The sequence below is a fragment of the Calonectris borealis genome, chromosome 3 (genome assembly GCF_964195595.1).
Source record: "Calonectris borealis chromosome 3, bCalBor7.hap1.2, whole genome shotgun sequence".
NCBI classification, from domain to species: Eukaryota; Metazoa; Chordata; class Aves; order Procellariiformes; family Procellariidae; genus Calonectris; species Calonectris borealis.
In genome coordinates this window covers 79,854,893-79,876,116 of record NC_134314.1, presented here as the reverse complement: position 1 = coordinate 79,876,116, position 21,224 = coordinate 79,854,893, and the positions used below count along the sequence as shown (strand labels likewise).

Sequence of the window (21,224 nt, the reverse complement as noted above, 5' to 3'; positions counted from 1 at the left end):
GCACATGAAATTTAAGTACCATGGGAAGAAAGTTGCCACTTTCTATGGGGAGCCGATCAATAAATCAGGTCCTTTTTCAGGATGATATGTGTCAGAAAACGGATTTAGCTTTAGGCTGTCTGCACTGAGATATTATGCCTTTATTTAACACTGTGCACTGATTACCTACCTCCTTCTGAACTGCTTGAACGGGAAGTGTCAAGCAGGGCTGCCATGGAGCCACCAAAAGCAGAATGGAACCCACTAACAAGCAGAGACCTTGTACATGCAGCCAATACCACAACCCAGACTCAACCCCCAGCTGGAGAAAGATATGAGTTGTTTTCCTGAAGCTTATCAGTCGCATCTTCTGTGTGTACAACATGACACAACACAGTATGTATCCTTCTCTCTTTAAAAATGGTAGAGAACAAGGACCTATATAAAAACAAGTCTTTTTTCTTCAAAAATAATGGATGGAATACACGCAACAGAAAAGAAAATTTCACCATGTATTTGCTATGCAGTGTAGTGCATAGCTACCACAACATGAAAATAATAGTAAAAAGCACCATCCATAGCAAGCTCTGAAAAATTACTCCATAAGCAGGGAAAGTAACACCCAAGTCCCTGTAAATCTGTGCTATCTTCATGCCCTAAACTCCCAACAACAACCCCAGCTTACCTGTCAGTTCTGCTGACGTGACCACCAAAGGAAAGACAGAATATTTGAGGGCCCGTCAGCAACATCCGCTGGCCAGCCTGCCACTACAGCTGCCTGCTGCTGAACATTGAGCAGTGGGGTTCTCCTCCTCCACTGTTTTTGCTCTGAACTGGTCTTGTTCTTTTACCTTACGGTAGATTTCACAAAAAATGGTAAGAAGGTATTGCATGTAAATTAAATTTTTAACTGCCCATACTTCCATTCTGTAGTTGCCCTCAAAATTTGAGTAAGAAAGCCAGCACCCCGCAGGTTGGAGCTGCAGTTCTACCTGGTCAGCAGCCCCTTGAGAGCCCATCCTACCCTTCCCGCCCAGAGACGATCAATCATGGCAATCGAGATTTCAGCTGTACCTCAAGTGGGATTTTTAGCAAGGCCTTGACATCATCACTATTCATACCCCAAGCACTGTTTCAGTCCCACATATGCACCGTGTTCCCCTTCCCTTAGCAACACTTCTCACCCACAAGAATCGGGGAGCAGCTGGAGACATTTTCTAGTCTTCATTTCCAGTGAGCATTCTTCCCTCCCACAGGACAGCAGCCAGCAGGCTGAGTTGCCTCCCGTGGGAGGCAAATGTCCCACCAACACCGTTTCCAACTTCCCAGGTTCCTCACAGTTACCAGGGGCTGGCGACCCAAGAGGCAGCCTGGCGGGCCCCTCTCCCTGGGGGAGGCCCTGGCCTGTGGGACCAAGCTTTGCTCTCTTCCCCCTCCTCCCTCATCCCCGAGGGAGGATGCTCCTTCAGCCAGGAACCACTTCACGACGACTACGGCACACTCAGCGTACCCTGGGGCCCTCCCTCTCTGCCCGGGGTCTGTCAGCCAGCCCCCTCTGGCAGGACGGTGACAGTGACAGGGTCAGCGACTGCCCCTTGGCCACCATCTTGCCCCCAAGCCCACCCCGGCGGCCGTTGGGGCAGCGTTTGGGTTGTTCAGCAGCTGAAGACCAATGCAGGCATGGCAACCGGGCTGGCAGGAGGGTGGGGGTATGCTTTCAAGCCTTGTGGGGCTCTGCCCAAGAGCCACCATAGCGCTCGGTGGTCTTCAGTCATGGACTTCCAGCCCTAGAGCACACCCCCTCGCCCAGCCTCTGAGGGAGAGATGCTACATCGTTCAGATATGAGAGATTTTGCACTGAATAAGAGAATGTTTCAAGGCAATACATGTAACAAGAAACTCTTAGATCTGAGGGTTTTTTTCCTTTTCAGTTACATTTTTTATTTGCTGAATTCTTTTCCAGAAAATCATCAGTGCTATATACAGCAAATGCGTGCATCTGCATTTACATAATTTCGTATCTTATTCTTGCCTAAGTTCCTATTGAGTCATGATAAATATATGCAATCTTTATCACACCTGGCACTGATATTTAAAAACGTCACACTGCACTGTAAACAAGGATAGATTGCACCCGCCAAGGCAGCACTAGTTTTGTGTCTTGCCATATCAACACCCTTCCTCAAGAGGTCTTCAGCTCCTGTACTGTCCTTCTTGGCCCTTTGCATTGCCACGGAAAGATGTGGTTAGTCATCCAAGCTCCACTGCCTCTCCAGCCGTGAACTTTAAAAAAAACAACGAACCAAGGTAAACAGCACGCTGCAAATTGCATTAATTTACACAGCCATAGGAGTGTAAAATCCCACACAACAGCAAATCTAGACACTGCCATGGCTTCTGCTCACGTTGCAGCAGAACTGGTAGGTACTTCAGCAGACTGCAAACAGTCTGCTCCCCTCCTCCATCCTGCCCCTCTGCCCTCCAGCTCCTGCTCCTGTCTACCTCGCCATCCCACCATGACTGTTACTGTGTGGTGAAGCTCGCTCAATGAGCAGAAGATCCACTGAGGGTTTGCTGAAAAGTCATGGCTGGGTAAAACTAACTGCATTTAATATAAATATTCCTATATTCATAGTGAGTCAAATGCTGACTAACTCAGTAAAAATTCTGGCTGGATTAAGTCAGATTCTGGTCTTCTTTTTAGATATAGTCCTTAATAATTTCTGAAGCTAATAGAGTAAAATTCATATATGCATATTTGTGCTACTAAATCCATTCCTAAGGAAACTTTGCTAATGGTAGCTAAATACCAAGAAATGCATCGTGTTTTGTCACCAATCAAGTTCCAACAAAAAGGGCTGGAATAATTGCAGTTCTGTACAGTTTGTTGCCTTCTAAAAAATGGAGTGTGAATTTCAGCTAGAAAGAAACAACCTTTCACAAAGACACATTCACCAGATGATCAGCTTTGATGGATTCTAGCACCTGAATCCTGTGCCAAATGAAGAGAAGAACCTCTCAAGCAAAGCTCTGTTCTCTATTCAAAAGATAATCTCAGGAGATGTCAGAAAACATTTCTGTGGATATTTCAGTATTCTCTTTAATTAATAATTTTCTTTTTTTCTAGTATTCTCTTTAGTAGACATGTCACTGTTGGCTTTGACCAGCCTCAGCTTTGGTGAAAGCAACTCCCGATGAGCAGGTGGAGTGTAGAACTGGGCAAAGATTTATAAGACCTAACACCTAAGCCCAGCTATGCCAGCAGCCTTGAGCCTGTTTCTTCATTTCTCTGTTTGCTTACTTTGCCGTGCTTTGCTCAAAATGCCATCTCTTTAGGTTTGTATTATCACAGTGACCTGTCTGCAACAAAAGCACAGTGGAGACCTACACTTAAATAGAATTTCCAGGTAGAAGTAATTAACAGAAACAACATAAATGTGAGTAGAATGAGCCTGCACATAACCTGATTCATTTGCTTAGTTCTTTTGGGATATTTCAGTGATGTAGGACAGATGAGATGCAATTTTTCCTTAGAAAACAAGAAGGGTTCCTCTGTAAACTTCACTTTCCTGTTAATTCTAAGGAATGCACTTTAGAAGAGCGTGAATGTTAAGAGAGGTGAATAAGATTTTGGTTTTCCATAGGACAGTGTTATTCTTTTATCTTAATTCTTTTCCTGAAGGGAGTGTAGATCGTGGGAGGTCCCTTAGAGCTGCAGAGAAACCCAAACGACTTGCTGTCACAGGCACAGTGCCACTGGTTTGGGTTGCTCGGTGAGAAGAGTCCTTCAGTAATAATGTTGTTCAAATTGTATTATATAGTAAAAGAAGATGCATTGTCGGTCAGAATTTCACTAGTCTGTCTTGAATGATAAATATCAGAGTTTGTCCTTGAACTACGTTTATTGTATTTCTTGTATCTCATGCACCATAGGTCCTTCATTATCTTCACAAAATAACTTCTGAACTTCACTCCAATAAATGCATAGAGCACAGGGTTCACACAACAGTGTAAAAATGCTATGGCTTCAGTGGTGTATTTCGCATAGGCCATTATCTTGTCATTGTCACAAGATTTGTCTATCTTGCCCATATTTACAGCTGTCACGAGAAGAACGATGTTATAAGGTACCTGGCAAACTAGGAAAACAGCTACAATTAATACGATCACACGGATTGCTTTGTTTCTTTTGGAATTCTGAGCTTGTTGCAAGGATTTGACAATGAACGTATAACAAAAAATCATGAATATCAAAGGTATAAAAAATCCAAATCCAATTTGTAGACACAGCAGCAGTGATTTCAGCATCGTGCTTTCAGACATTCTGTCAAATCTGTGATCGCAAATCTCTTTGGTTTCATTGGTGGAGAAGCTGTAACTTTCACTATATAGAAAAGAGGAACTAGAGATTAAAATTGATGATACCCACACGACCAAACAAATGAGTTTACTATATGCAAGCGTTCTTGCCCTGAGTTTAAATGACTTTGTTGCCTGTACAATAGCAATGTACCGGTCCACGCTGATAAAGGCCAAAAGCAGCATGCCACAGCTGAAGTTGATTGCATAGATACCTCTGGTCATTTTGCAAATGAAATCACCAAAAATCCAGTTGTCAGCAGCATAATTCACTGCCCACAGTGGGAGAGTGAGAACAAACAGTATGTCTGCTATGGCCATGTTGAGGAGGTACACATCCGTCATGGACTTGGTTCTTTCATATAAAGCAAAGGTCATCACTACAAAGATGTTACCCACTAGGCCGATGATACAAATCAACGAATACGCAACTGGCAGAAATGCTTTTGTGAAGTTCCTGACTTCCAACTTAGAACAAGGTTGTGTGATTAGAGAAGCATAGTCTGAATAATATGGATAATCTGTGGTACGAGTCTCTGCCTGTAAAAAAGAAGATCACCAGTTAACGCATAGGTCTTAATTTCTAATTTCTATATAGCAGAAAGATGATAGATAACAAAGTCATACAAATACAAGGTACTTCGGAAACCTTTCGAAAATTACTACACAAGTATTATATGGCTTGCTGATTTGAAATGTAAGTGACATTTCCCTTACAATAACTGTAATACTTCTGTCCAGTCCTTCCCACGTCTCAGCTTCAAGTCTGCATCAAACTAACCTCAAGATAGTCAACAGCACTGTTGTTTCCTCCAACGCTACATGTTTTACACTGTTTCCACCCACCACACACCCCAATTACAAGTGTATTTAACACTGCAGAGGAGACTTGTGAGAAATAACTAGAGAATTCCATAAAATCTTAATTAAAATATGAACATGGAGATAATCTTTTTGGATGGCCCAAAGGATTCCATCTTTAAATACATTACGCAGAAAGGATTAGTCTGCCATCACAGAAGACTCTACAGTGCAAAAGCCTGAATTTGAAGTAGACGTCTAGACCTGCTTTACCGTCAAGGGAGGGGAACAGGCCTTTCTAGCATGTTATACATTTCATACTAACATAGCTTGGCTAAATCGAGCTCAAAAATGATTACTTCTCGCCACTCAGCTAGACAGGCAATCCAGGGCGGCTAGCCTGAGACACAGTTACTTGCACCACAGACACTAAACCTGTAGTTACATTAGGAGAGCACAAACCCAATAAACAGTGTGCTTTGACAGCGAACTCTGCTGTCAGAAACATCTCTTCAGCTAATCACTCCTGAGATTGGGGCATTCGGACCAGCAGCCTCAAAGAGCTGGGACTTCCAGATTCATTGCTTTATTGAGGTACTAATATAGATTATCAATAAAGTACTTACAAAATTCATTTTGGCAGTACACTTCTCAGAAAGAAAAATATGTTGAGAAGAACTTCAAAATGCTTTCCCAAGGATTTCTGAAAAGAAAATAAAGTAGATTGGATTGGGAAACCAGCACAAGAAATGTGAACAAGTAGAAAAACACAATTGGAAATAATACATTTATTGAAAAGAGAATCTCGTCACTTCAGCTATATCAATAATACACAGGAGCACCTAAACAAATCACACACCTCTGGAGCACAATGTGCAGTTGTGGAAAGTGGATTTGTATCAGTATCATTAAGAATGGATGGAATGTTTATTCATAGAGCTAATAAATGATATATGAGAATATGAGACACTGAGAATACTTCACACTGACTTTGCATTAGAAGAAATTAGAGTAAATTAAATTTTACTTTCAGAAATTCTGTATGACAATGGCAATCTGTGTCTTGAGGGAAATATGGAACAAATAAACAGCACTACCTTCATATACTCCATAACAGTAATACGACACTTTAACTTTTTTTTTTTACTCTGGCATTTTATCAGTGTGTCTCAGCACTTTTAACCTCACACTACTTGCCCTTTTTTATTACACTAGTGAGGTAAATTAAGAGGGCCAGGATAATTCCTTCTTATAGTGCGAAGGATAGTACACAACATATGAACAGACTGAGCACTTTGTTCAGTGCGCAGATCTTCGTGTTATAGACTGCACTCTATGAAAATAATTTATTTTCTTTATCACTGTGATACCTAAGTATTTTACAAAGGGTAGTTAATTAATTTGCACCACAGCCTGTGGTGAGGAGGTATTACTACCTTTATTTTACAGGAAAGGAACGTGAGCACTGAGTCATTACAGTAAGTATCCACTCAAGATGTTCAGTTTGAGACACCTGTTCCCCCCAACATCACTTTTAAGAGTGCTTAGCATTATGGAGGACTTTAGTTATGTAAACGATTAAATCCGTTGACTCTGGCTGCAGCAAGACTCAGACTTCTGCAAATCAGACCACAGAGTCTAAAGTCACAGGTAAATAAAATGGGGAACATGCCATCGGTGGCCACATGCGCAAAACGGGGCTTAAATGACTTATTTAACCTCACACACCACGAGCAGGAGATTTAGTTCCTCAGCATTCCCTTGCATGAGTTCAGACCTTCCCTTCTTTCCATTAGCTGCTCTGTGAGAACGGCACATACCAGCAATGCAGTAATTGCAGGGACTGGATGACATGAAGTCCCATATTTGCTAAGGCTGTGAATGGCAGTTTCGTCTAGAGTTTCTCTGCTTTTTGTTAGTTGTGCTGCTAATTAGGAAGTGCGCATGGGTCAACTTTAAGTCTAGATAAACAAATCCTTCCTGTTTGGGAATTACCTGAATTTTGAAAGAGAGAGAGACAGATAATCTGTAAAAGTGGGGCAGATGCAGTCCAGATATAACTGGGAAGTTGGGGGAGGGAAAGGACTGAACACTCTCCAAAAGCATAATGAGGATGAGACTCTATATGACTCATGTGGGGAGGCTGGCTCATGACAGAGGGCTGCAGATGGGTAAAGACCCATGCTATATGATGTTGCTTAAGCATCACAGCTCCCCTGGCTTTCCTGCCCTTTAAATAAGTCTTTAACCCCCTCTCCAACTTTTTCTGCTGGCTTTTCAAAGATGATCTTTAGAAACTGCAGCAATATGACAGCCTGAAAGCGCTTGAACACCTTCTGAAGCAAGCTTTAAACAAGTTAAAGTGTCTCTCAGAAGTGCAAAGATGTATAAGGCAAGCAGGTAAGTTGTGCAATTCATCTGGGACTGTAGTCCCTAGCCCATCTTTGCGCAACTCTAGTCTCCATCTGTTGCTTTACCCTCCTCTGACCCCAGCCAGCCAGACACTCATGACCTTGCTTGGTGTTTCTATTACCCTTTGCCCTTGGTTGCAACTTCAGTTAGAGAGCACTAAAGGGGTACCTGTCTAGGTTATTATTTTAGAAACTGTTATTTTATTGTTACAAGAAAAATACCTTTCTAGGTATCTGTCATTCATATCTTTCTAGGACATGCATGGTTAAAATATATAAAGAGATCCTGACAGCATATATTCTCTATAAAACAGTCACTCTTCATTCCACTTAGAAAAAGCCACTCTCAAACGTTAGTATAACGTGTAGGAGGAAGAAGACAGGGTGAAGGCATTTAGAAGAAGGGGAGCATGGGTGTTTCCCTGCAAGGAAGGCTAAGAAAAGAGATGTCTTCAGATTAGCACTGAAGAAGGGCTCTCTAGTCCTCAGAAGAGCTCAGCAGAAAGCCTGTGGGGAACAACTACTCATCACGGGAGAGCTGCATACTCTCCCTGATGCTACAGGAATTCACAAGGGCACCATCAGTCACACATTTATTCACAAAAGGACTTCCACTGCCCAGCAAAAGCTTCTGGAAGATCATTGTTACGAAAGCAGTAGAGAAGGACTCAGACTGAAATCAGAATTGCAGAGATCAGATGTAGGACCTGATTTAAATCTCTTGAGCTGATTTCCTTTTCTGAATCTGAAACAGCATTCACTGAAGTTATTAAGAAGATGCATTGGCTGCAAAGGCAGTTAAATCAGAACTCCTATAAACACAATTTTCATTTCAGGTTAAATCTTTCTAACAGTCTTTCAATGGGCACCTTTATAATTTATAATCTACCGATTTATGGCTTTACTTAGCATTAATGTATTAGGTAATTACAAAAAATTAATTTCCTTATATATAAGGGGGTGTGTGTGTTCTAACATTGTTTATATACTACATATGGGCACATGTCTATGCATGTGCACACAAACATACTTATGTTCTGAATATTAAATATGTAAGCCTTGCATTTTTTAGCTTACTATTTTTCCACTTTATCCACGTTATTGTATTTCTTTTCACTATGAAAGCAATATGTGAGTACTCAAAAGTAAGACTAAATTACAATCTTAAATATGAATACATTATTTGAATTAAACAAGCAAAAGACAATGGATAAAGAAAGACCTCAGGAAAAAGACAGATTTCGATAAGGAAAAAAATTCTCAGTACTTGGAGGGAATTAATAAGCATTTTTTAAGCATTGCCCGCCATTGTAAATATACTCCTACTCATGTGTTCGGTTTAACACATTTATTACACATACATACATTATAGATTACCTATTTTATTTTAGTACTTACCAGATTTGAAAATTGTCTGAAGATCAGGTGAAAGAGGATGTGTGATTCTGTTACATGCTTTTGTGGCTGCCTCAAGCACATTTACATCAGCCTGAACACTTTAATTCGAAAAACAAGAAATAACAGCATTAGTTAAAGGTACAGAGTTAAATTGAAATAATCACCACTTCCTCCTGACAAGCAGTAACAATAACCTGCTTTTTTTACGTAAAGGAAAATATTTAACCTTATCTGTGCTGGAAACATGCAAGCTGGTGGCAAGTCATTTACTAATTAGGCTACCCTACCTATGTAATGATACTATTTTTTAAATAATCAAGCCAGCATTAGAATCATAAGAAGTAGGGTGTTAATTGTCACTCTGCTCAGAATACATCCTGAATGATGGCTTATTTTTGCAAAGGGTGCACTTAATGTCATGCAAATGAGCAGTTTAATCATTAATCATTTAAATCAACAAGATCACTTACAGTAGAACTCCAAAACTGAGACAAGTGTTAATTACTGAATTGAATAATAGCTTCTGAAGAAAAAATAATGACCCAGTGTATGTCAAGGTGCACAACATCCAAATGTTTTGCCGGAACTGCTAACACAAAATATGCAAATGCCCAGGTAAAGAAGAAAAATGCAGTTGCATTTGCCTGTTTGGCACAAACATTTGCTGTTTGTGTGCATGCTGTTCAGGTCTGTTGTTAAAGTTAGTTGGAACTAGACATGAAAATATTTCATTTTATGATTTGTGAATTTTAAAAGCTATAAATGTTTCTTTTCCAGGCCTTAGTTTCTGACGACAACTTAGACATTTGCATTAGCAGGAAAAAAAAAAAACAGCTAAAAAACCTTTCAAACTTCTTATTTATTTTAGAAATTGTGTGTGTGAACATTCAGTTGCAGCTTGTGATCTCATTAGAGACACCAGATGGCATTAATACAGGCAGCCTTGTAAGATATGATTAAATTAATAGAATGCTGGACTTAAAGAAATGCAGGATGATAGATGTCACGCTCATCTTTTTTTCAAAACTGAGCATATCACAATAGCAGTGGCTCCCTAACAGCTTAAGTATGGCGCTGCTTTCCACTAACCATACCCAGCGAATGAAACAAAAACACTGCATAGTGTCAAAATGTGACATGGTAGATTTTAAGTATCGTGTTGTAATGGTTATAATCATTTAAGCAGGCACATTTCATTTTCTCAATGGCTAATTTTCATAGGATCCAAGACCTTGACTTCAGCTATAACAAAATCCCAACATATTTGCATAGAACAACACAGAGATACTTGAAAACCCTGAAATGCGAGTCTCATTGTGTGTGTGTGCATATGTGGACACAGTGCATGCATGTTTTGATTGTTACTGCTGAAAAACAATCTTTACTGTTTGATGCATACAAAGGAAAAAAAGTGTGAAATCTATCTGGATTGTGACTCAAATAACTTCAATGGGCTCACTATAAGATTAAATTGCCCTCCTTATTGCTGTTTGGACTAAACCATTCCCTGTCATCACAGATCTGGGGAAGGTTATGGTTAAATCCATAAAGTAGTTGAGCATTTGAAATATAGTTTGGTAAAATCCAGCTACATGGAGGAAAGTAGATGTGTGAGTTTCAGTGCAGAGAAGAAGAGGTAAAGGTAGAAGGCCAAGCGAAACAATTGCAGCAGATGATTAAGTTTACCTCCATTTTAAATTTCTATCATAAATCAAACTAGCAGCTGCAGTTAGAGGACCAGGGTGCAGCAATGGTCAAAAGACAGATTCCTGAAAGCTGCAAGGATATCAAAGAACAAGTCATGAGGCAGATGTTCTTCTCCCCACGTGTCTGCATCTGGCCATCTTCAGAAGTAGGACCTGAACAGACCTTTGGTCTGTTCTTGTATTCTTAGCAGCCGCCATGCTCAGCAATGTATCTTAACTGTCTGAAACAGTGCAGATTTAGTGACTTGCAGCAGTTGCTGAAGGACACCTATGTTTTAATTGGCCTATGAAGATGAGCAAGGAGGGCTTGGCTGTTGGTCAGTGTGAGAGGGCGCACAGAGGCAGGGGTGTGAGCAGGGAGGGTGCATGAGCAACGGTGTGGTGGAAGGTGCTAAACAACTCCACCGTATTTTAGTTTTCTACATTAAGAGGATTGACAAGGTGCCCAGACCTTGTGAATTTTTTGAGACATCCTTAATCACAACAGTGAAGTACTTTTCACTGTATTATTTCTTTCATAATTCATAACAATTTCTATCACTAAAGCTTCACAAATTTTCAGGCCACTCTTTTAACCTTTGCTAAGAGGGGCTTTTACTTTTTTGTAACTGTATTTTTGTACTGTTTTGCTAACTCGCTGTTATTTGCATGTCAAAATGTAGTAATGGAAATTGTCTAATTAACTTGACTTGGGCTTCAGATGAGGCTCATAAGGTATTTTCTGGACTTTCTTGGAAAGAAAATACAAGCTCCATTTTTAAATCTCCTGTCCCTCAAGTGCTCCAAGGAATAGTACATTTACTCTTGATAAGCTGAGGTGCATATACTTTTTGTAATAACATAGCTATATATGACAGCCTAGATCCCATTTACAGAGAACTCACTTTCTGTTTAAGTGCTGTCTGAAGCAAACCACTGATTCCTGCTCACAGTGTCTGACATTTTGAAACACGGGCTCAAATCCTGTTAAAAACAGCAAAGTCAGAGTAGGAGCACATTCTACGTTGGTAAAGGAATTTGCTGATATTTCATTGTAGGCTATTTCACTGTGGGCCTTTTAAGTGCTTCTTTCTCATAACTCTGGGACTGAAGAGACGGATCTGGGTTTTGCAAAGCAAACTTCATTACACAAAGACAAACCTAGACCATGGCAGTCATGTAAGCAGCAAATAATGAGTAATAGAAGTAGAAATTCCCTCTGTATTACAAAAATGGATGTGACTTCAAATCACCAACCAAGTCCATGATGATTGTAGTCCATATTCAAACAAGCACTCCTGCTGCTAGTAACAGCTTCCAGCATCTCTCTCAGACAACAACCTACTTTTGGAATACTAACAGATTAGCCTGGGAAGCAGCTGAATAATATCCACACTGTTTCATGGAATGAGAGTCATTACAAGGTAATCAGAATTTTAACGGTTAATTAAAAGACAAATCAGAATTTTAGCTTATCCATTACAAAAACTATTGTTCATCTTGTTCCATATTCAGGTGTTTTCTAATTTAAATGTATCTCGTGCATGTATCTTGTGCTTTCAGTCTGCAATATATTCAGTATTCAGCATGAATAATGGTCTTTCAGAAGGTGAAGAATTCACCATGCAGGTGAATGCCAAAGTTAATACAAGATAACTAGTCCAACTTACCTTCTCAGCACATTTTCTTTTGACCCAGTTACAAAGCCCAGCCAGCCTTCCTTGCAGACTTTCTGCTTCACCTTCACGCAGTGGAAAAGGTTTTTTCTTTTTAATGCAACTATTTGAACATCTGCATGTTATGCAAATGAAGCCCCCACATGTAGTTAGTTTTTGCTCATATGTTAGAGCTCTGAAAGGAAATCTACTCTCGTTTAGCTAATATGGTTGTTGTGGTTTGTCAAATCTCACCACATGTTAGTTTCCTGCCACTACTAATTAAGGAAAGCAAATATTGAAAGATAAGGAAAACAAAACCACCATCTGAGTTATTCCAGAATCAACATGTTTCTTCTGGAATGACTCAGGATGTTGGGGTTTTTTAATTCTAAAAGAAAGGCAAAACACACACCCCATGCTTTCTATCCTGCTTTAATGTTCATTCAGTTAAATCTAGATCAGCCTAATCTGATTCAAAAAACTAGCCATCAGCTGAGATTCTGGTCTCTCCATCATTCTTTTGGACTACAAAATGTAAACTACATATTTACATTCAGGTTGTTTATATTATTTATTTAATTTTTTTAACATTACCATCTTTTATTGTCAAAATATTTTTTCTCATTAATTCTTTCAAACTTTCCTTCTTTTGTTTGCATCTGACTTTTCACTCCCTGTCAAACATGCTTTTTCTGGTTTTGGTATTTCTGTATTTAGTTTTTTGTTCTCCCTATTTCTTCCTCTGTCTTTGTTCAGCTTTTCTAGATTACTCTTATTTCCATCTCTTGTTATCTTCATAATTGCTCTCCAGCATTCCATTTTGTAGAACCACTCACTTGCTTCCCTTTTGATCTTTTTTGTTCACATTTTCAGCCTTACTCCCACCTGATTCCGTCTACCCTCTCATGTCAGACGCAGCCCTCCTCAGGCATTATGAGGTGTCAGGGGCTGAAATAATATGATCCCAGCACTGACATCTGTCCCACATTGACTGACATCCGTCAATGTTTTAATTACTTGATCACCTCTGTCAAACCACTTAGAGAAGACAGAGCCCTCCTAAGGCCTTCTACAGGGTTTTTGCCACGGGAGCAAATAGGGCTCAGGAGATTAAATGGGCAAAGGTTGTGTCCTGGTTCCAGCTGGGACAGGGTTAACTTTCTTCCCAGTAGCCTGGGGGGTGTGCTGTGTTTTGGGTTCGGTGTGAAAGGAGCGTTGATGGCCCATTGATGCTTTGGCTGTTGCTGGGTGATGCTTGCACCGGGAGGGGGGAGCACAGCCGGGGTGGTGGACCCAGCTGGCCAATGGGGTATTCTATACCATGTGACATCACGCTCAGTATAAAAACCAGGTGTGTGGGGGGCTCGCCCCCCGGTTCGTGACACGCGGTCGGCGGTCGGTTCTGTTGTGCATTGCCTGCTTTGTGTATTCTGTTATTGTTGTTGTTCTCACTGTTATTATTACTGTTCTACTTAGTTTTATTTCAATTATTAAACTGTTTTTATCTGAACCCGGGAGCTTTCCTACTTGTGCCCTCCCAATTCTCTCCCCCATCCCACCGGGGGGGGGTGATCGAGCGGCTGCGTGGCGTTTATTTTTGCTGGCTGGGGTTAAACCACGACAGGTTGTAAACAGAGCACTTGGGAAGGAGAGGGACTGCATAATCAGTGTTTAGCTCTCGCCCCTAACCCAAGACATACAATTGCATTTGTAAAACCTCACAACCCATCGGTTTTCTTCCACTACTGCACTTGCTATTTAATTTGAAAACGGAGGGAGACTAAAAAACATTGATGGGAAACAGTTTGCTGGTCATGTGAAAATGGTAAAGATTCAGAAGTTATTTTGTCTCAGATTAAACATGGAATTTCTGAAGGAGGAGCACAGTCATACTCAGAGCACTCCTCTGCTTCACTGCAGCATCACTTCTTAGAACCAGCCTAGCTCCTAGCTGGCCTGGCTTCCAGAAAGAAGCATAAAGAGCAGTAAATGTATCCTCCCGTTGATAGTCACTGACTTCAGAAAAGCTGGTTAAAAATATTTTATTTTCTTGGAGAAAATGTTGATGAAAACAAAAGTTTTAAAAAAAAATTGTTGCATTTTTGATGGAAGTTTGCATAGCAAAAATGCCAGTTTACAAAAAGTACCAAGATGCACAGGTGAGTTATTATACAGTTGTTTGTGCTTTTATTCTCTTTTGTAGCCTGAGCTTACCAATCAGACTACATTTCCTAGCTTTGTATAGAGAAAGTAGGCAATGAGTAATGTCATTCCATGGTCTAAGGTCTCACAGAAGCCTAGACAGGAAAAGGATTGGAATTCATAAGGAACAACAACTCTCAAAATGCCTTGGTATTTTTATGAACTCTCATGAGACTTAAGAGCAGCATTGTCCAATTAACACATTTCAATTTTTCATCAAAATATTTCTGGGATAGCTAAAGGCATTCTGAAGGAAAAATCTGGTTTATTGAAATCATGCTTTTTTCTGTTAAACAATTTGAGCAGACAAATTCCTATCAGTTATACTCCTTTAATTTAAGAACTTTTACCTGAATTATGTTGTATTTGGTCTGTTTCCTACTATTGTCCTTCAACTGCTTATCTCAAAGAGGTTTAAGAACCGTTTCTGGTGAAAGCATCTCCCAAGGTTATGCCAGAAGTAATGAACCTTTAAAGTGACGAACATAATGATACAATCCTTGTATTGCCAAGGGGCAACTGAATGAAGATGCCAGGTGCTCGTAATCTCACCTATCTACCTTCTCTGCCCACAAGAAACTGTTATATGGACCAGAAAATATATGTTTGTTACTGAAATCCCAAGGAAGAAAGTTTAACAGGAGTCCCAGTCTCTTATTCTCCACCGCCAGCACAATGCTTTGCATACAGCTGTGCATCACCCAGACATTTTCTTTTCCTCAGTGGGAAGAGATTGCTTTCATTGTAAATGTCCTTTCTGAGGTCATGGAGGGGGAAAGTGGCTTCATTCCTGTGTCTCCCCTGCCTAGTGGAGATTTACACATCAGAACTACCTGTTACAACATTCTTTGATCCCATCTGGGTCAAAGAATCCATGAAACCAAGCCCATGTTACTGCAACACTTACACAATATGTCATTATGAGACCAAGCTTAACATAGCAGCTAACTGAAAGGCTTAAAACCAGATTCTTGCTAAGGTGGATCTAATTTTTTTTTAATGAAATGTATCACTACAAAGACGACAAAATATTGCAAAGTATTTCCAAATAACTGCTACCTTCTGAAGTAAATGGTCCCCTGCAAGAAAGTTCTGCTGAATTGCCTGCCAATGTATGACTAATTTACATCAGGCTGTAGAGGACAAGTGAGTTTCTGTATCAGAAATGTTGCAAACACAAGACAAAGAGACAAACAGAGTTAAATATGCAGTCACTGACATAATTTCTATGTTTTTGATGCTGTAGTCAGACCATACCTGTTGTGGTAATGTTTTTTTTCTTTCGTACTCAGTCACTGACTCTCTGTTTCGTGTCTCGTTGAAATAACCACCAAAGTAGTTTCTCAAAGCCTGTCATCAGTCTATACTCCCAAGCACTGACATTTCAACCTGACTACATTGAATTCATTGACCTGATTTCTTTTTAGAGTTGTACTTTTTCTATATGACTGTTTTTACAAGAGACCCACACCATGGAATGCCCTACTCACCTCTCTTTCCACAGCAGTGGCCTTCATGGCCTGAGTAAGAGCTAAAAGATAGAGTTCAAAAGGTGCTTATATATCTAATGATGCAATTGGTTGTTTAGTATGGCAATTTTAAGGCTTCTGGGATCCTGGCTCCCACCTAAAACCACAAATACTGAAATGGAAAAATGAAATTTGAAATTGTGTCTGCACAATATGCAGTCCCTGCGTTGGCTGGATACAGCTTAAAGAAGACTTCTTTCCTCCTGTGTGGACCAAGATGCAGCATGTGCTTTTCAGCTCATGGGCTGTGATTTTCCCAATCGTAAAGACAAATTGGATGGGTTGGCTGGCCACTTCAATGAGACAATGACAATGACAATTTTACTTCTACACCGTAGTGCAGGCTGTAACCACTAACCACACCAATGATCTGAGGCAACCCAGATTAAAACTCCCACAAGAGATTGCTCTGCAAGGAGGAAAATCTCCTTCCAGGTCTTCTGCGCAGCAGGAATTACTGTTCCTAAACAGTCACCACTGAGATGCCACTTTTGCAGACTGGTATAGGAAGGAGGTTGTGTCCTAATCACAGATCCTCTCTGTGGTCAGATGTGGATCAGTGAGATAATCAAGCACATGTTTAAATCATTCTGCTTTTAATAAGCTTTAAATGTACTGGGCACTCAACTCTTACTGCAGTCAACAGAAGCTAGGTACCTCAGTCCCTTTAGAGACTTGAGTGTGCCCATGAATTTCCGTGTGGATTAGGAGGGAAAGTAAATGCACACTGGGATGCTGTGCCAAGCAGATGACAGGGAGAGCAGTTGCTGACACAGGATCCTCTGCTGTGCACGCTAGCTAACACAGCTCTCTGAATTCATATTGCAGCAAATAGTTCACCTTTCACTTCCCTTCTAAGAGTGGGCAACTGCTGTTATCGTTTGATCTCTAGGTCTTCACGCATGCAGTCACTTACTGGTGGTTAGTGCTTTGATAAAATTGATTTTTCCACTGTGATTATAGAAGTGGTAAAAGAAAAGAAAATAAAAGAAACTAAAGAAGTAACAGGAGGCACATTACTGATCATTTGCTCACAGGAGCAGCAAGTTGGCAACTGCTGTTGATTAATTTTGTGCTGCACAGAGAATGCAAGCATGTCCTTACATCCCATTCTTGAGAGATGATGAGTTTGTTTCCATAAATATAATCTAACCCGCACTAAGACAGGCACCTGATAACGCTGTGGGGCAGGTATGTTGGAGAACCATGCAGCACAGCTAAATCTACTGAAATGATACTATAGGGCAACAGGCTGGATAGTGAAGAAGAGTAGATGATTAGCCCAGATATCCAGGTATAATTCTCCTGCCAGGTGGCACTGGTAGCACAAAGGGACAGATTCAGTCATGTAGGCATTCTGGTATTGATTTGAACTTAGAGCTGGAAAACCAGAAACTTGGTTATGGCTTTTGGCCTTGGCAAGGAAACTTCTCCATCTGCAATAAGCCCAAGATTTTTTAACAGGTCTCTCAGCATATCTTCCTTGCCCAGTGGAAAGCTATGCCAGATAGCTCAGGTGCCAGATGCAGTACAGCCCCCAAAGGATCCATTTATTTTCTTCCAAGTTAGATATTGGTTTTGATGCCTGCCCAGGCACCTTACTCATCTCTTCATGGTATTGTCCCGGCTCATTGCAGGGGGGGTTGGACTAGATGACCTTTAAAGGTCTCTTCCAACCCAAACTATTCTATGATTCTGTGATTGTGTTGTGCAGCACAGACATGTTCTTTACTGAAGGGAAAAAGCATGGGTGTCTGTGAGGACACACTTGAGAAAGCTGGCAACTGATAGCTACCCGTGCTCCCTCCTCCCCAGGATGTTTTGGTTGCCTCCACCATTGAGATTTGGGAAAGTGTGCTAATATTAACCACTTCCTGCTTCACTGCAGCTTCCTACAACTTTGTTGACCAGGGTTGGCAGACATCTAAATTTGCACAGGTCCATCACTCATCCCCAGTGGGCTTTCACTACCCTGAAGCTTTAGCGCCTATCCCAGGAATCACCACCCAGATGTTAGCAGGGATACCCTCAGCAGGATATGCAGCTGCTCCCCATGGCTGCTCTCTGTGGCCTCACGCAAAGCAGTCTTGGCTCTATCTGCTTCCTCCTACAAAGAGGGACAGGAAGGAACCGATCTTAACATGCCCCAGCATAGTCCCTCCCTTCAGAGAGGACCATCTGACAGATATGTTTCTTTCTGTCACCCTCAAAGCATTCTTTCTGTCCAAGTTCAACTGACCTCACCAGTCTGCATTTGGATCACGCCTCAGCTGGGAATATTTGGGCCAGCAGTCTTGTTCTTTCATTACTTCACAAGCACAATATTCCTTTTCCTATTTCAACGCTTAGTTTCTCCCAAAATACCTCTGACCATTGCTAGCTGAAATGCTGAAATGAGACCTGGCCCAGCTGGTCATTTCCTTCTACCTGCTAGCAGCCATCACGGCAGCAATGCGGCTCCTCTGCACCTTTTGTTCATCTCAAGCATATCTGCTCCCTGTTCAGTCCTAAGTGCCGGGACTAAGTGCCCTAACTCTCAAGGCACACGTCACAAGAACCATTTAGCAGACTACCTTTTCATATCAAATATACAAAGCCAGAATCCAAAACTGTAATCGGTTTCTCAAATCAATGTTGGTTACATGAAGTTTGTGTAATCCGTTCCTTGACTTCTCAACATTAGTGTAAAGTGAAGGCACAAGGTCAACACACCCACTGCTAACCACTGCATTTCATTTAACATTGCAGCACTGACTCTTCAGTCCCTTCTGAATCAGGGAAGGCCTCAGTCTAGTGAGGCGTTTAGACCTCTGCCTACTTCTAAATATGTAAATAGTCCCAAAGGTGTTTTTCAGTCAGGTTTCAAAAGACAGTTGAGCCAGTGCTGCCACAGGCAGCAGTCCCCTACCTTCTCCTAGGCTCTGGCACTTGCCTTTCTTTCCAGGTGGCTGACTTAGCTTGCCAAAGCAACAGAAAACTGATCATTCTCTTTCTTTGTTGGTTTGTTTTTTTCTTTTTCAGATGAGGAATTTCTCCCTTGTTTAGCAAACAGAACTGACTCCTTCAGGGGTCAGGTGAAAGCCAGCAGAAGAGCCTAGACCTTGATCCTACATAGAGTTGAGTCTAGCTTGCCTCCCCTCCCTCTGCTTGTGGAAAAAGAGTTCTCCTTGGCGAGAATTGTCATTCCCATCCGCAACCAAGAGGGAAGGTGAGGTTTGTCCACACTAACCCACAGTGACGTGTGAAGTCTGGAAAGGATCCCCTAAGCCTCACCCTGACCTCACATTTTCCTGGCAGGACACGATGTGTTGTGTGTGCCAGTCATGCCTGGGTTGCCCTGCTGCAGCTGGCACACAGAGGAGCCCATCCTTCAGGAGCCCCCTTATGCCTGTCCAACAGAAAGAGGTTTCTGTTACATTGACGTCAAGAATGCATTCACTGCCAAGCCAGGTCTCTGAGGATATCTTCATCACCCAGCTCCACAACGGGCTGTGTTCCTCATGTCCAAGTTCAAACAGCAACCTACTGTCAGGGTTGTGTCCAGGGGGTTTTCCTTTTTCCATTTTGACATATACAGGTGTTACGTGACGCAAGCTTTATCTCCTGTCTTTTGTGAGGATGGAGGGAAAACCTGCTTCCCTGTCATCACCACTCCCAGCACAAGCAGGAAGGGGACTTCTAGGTCTCAGCCTACATGGCTGAAAAAGAGAGGGATGTCATGCCACTTCCCACAGCAAATGCAGGCAGCAGGACTAGAGGGGTTTGTTCCCCTTCAGATGCTGCCAGACCTGTCCAACCAGCCGGATCCACACCACCTCTAGCATAGGCTGGCTTGTACCCTTGTCAAAGAATCCTTGCTGTTAATACTTCAGTGGTGCTAAAACAGGCAAGAAGCTTCCACTAATACAGGATTTTTACTGCAATCTTCCCAGTAATTTTATGTGATAAACACCATGCCTCGGCTGTGCCGGAGAAAGGGATGGACTCCTACCAGCTGAGCTCAGCCAGAAGGTTCCTAGAAGTCTTGAAGTGATAATGTGGGGCCACTTAAAAAATTTAATCCAGACAAATACAACAAAAGAGCTTGCACTGTGATGCCTCACTTAATGGTATTACTGAAGAGTAACTATCAAAGGAGCTGCACCGTAATTACTAGATTTGTGTCCTGTTACTGAGATGCTACTGCCTGATAATGGTGAGCTACACCTCAGAATTCAGAAGTTCCTCCGGCTCTACAGAGGTGGAACCAATGGCAGGATTAATGACTCAAAAACAAATACTTGTTACGATACGGTATTGCGATAGTAATTTATGTCCTTGTGGGTTCCTCACCATCTGAACCAGCTGCAAAGTTTCAATACTCAGGTAGATACTTCTCAGAGCAAGATGGTGCTAAGTAAGGGAAAGGCTGGTCTTCAGAATCTAGCCCTCTGCTCAGCTGTGTCACCCTGCCCACAAAGAGTGAGGGGGAGGGCATGCCAGTAGCTGGAGAGAAGCCCTCAAGCACATAATGTAGGTCCTGTCTGGTTAAGCAAAATGGAGGGTAAGTGTGAGGCCATTCCAACCTGCGAAAAAAGGTGTGTGGGAAAAGCCAGTATTTTTGCAGTTCTCCCTGAAGTTTTTCTTATGACTTTGAAGTAACTTTTGTTTACACTAATTTTCCTTTTCCTTCACAGCTGAGTGCAACAAAGACTGTAAAAGGCAAGACAGAAGGTTAAACTGAAAGATTTTTAGAAGCAACAGGAGATTTGTGGTTAAAAGTTATTTTGAGCTCGTGCTGTGGAAGATGCCCCCTCACTGGGGGCAGCACGAGGTTTTATTCTTAAAAGCTCCGCTCTGATCGTATGTTAAATAAAAAGCTGCTATTTGAATAAAGAAGAAAGAAGCTTTGAGAGAGTTCAATTTGCTATAAGCCATGTACTAAAGGTGCTTTGGTTTGGAGAGGGCTTCAAGTGATTTTTGATGAAGTTGAAATCTCATTATTTTAATAATTGGAAAAGACTAGAATCAGACTTGTTTCTTTTAGTAGTCATAAATGCAGAGATTGTTCACTGCCTCCAACTTTATCTTGAGGTGGTAACACCCTACATTAGTCTTTCATCTTCTCTCTGTCCTGCAAGGCCCAGAGTGGTTTTCAGTCTGTAATAGAGTACCTTAGCATCCAACTCACACTGAGGCTTTGAAGCTCTTGTAGACAGCAGC

General features: G+C 41.4%; 1 protein-coding gene across 1 annotated transcript; it reads right to left on the bottom strand.

The window, feature by feature from the left end:
• Positions 1-1,908: 1,908 nt before the first annotated feature.
• Positions 1,909-19,347, bottom strand: CCR6 (C-C motif chemokine receptor 6). Its single transcript, XM_075147914.1, is given in 6 exon segments — positions 1,909-4,878; positions 5,766-5,842; positions 8,949-9,046; positions 12,304-12,424; positions 15,984-16,024; positions 19,307-19,347. Coding segments are annotated over 6 exon segments (1,464 nt in total). The 3' UTR covers positions 1,909-3,792.
• Between the last annotated feature and the right edge of the window lie 1,877 nt (positions 19,348-21,224).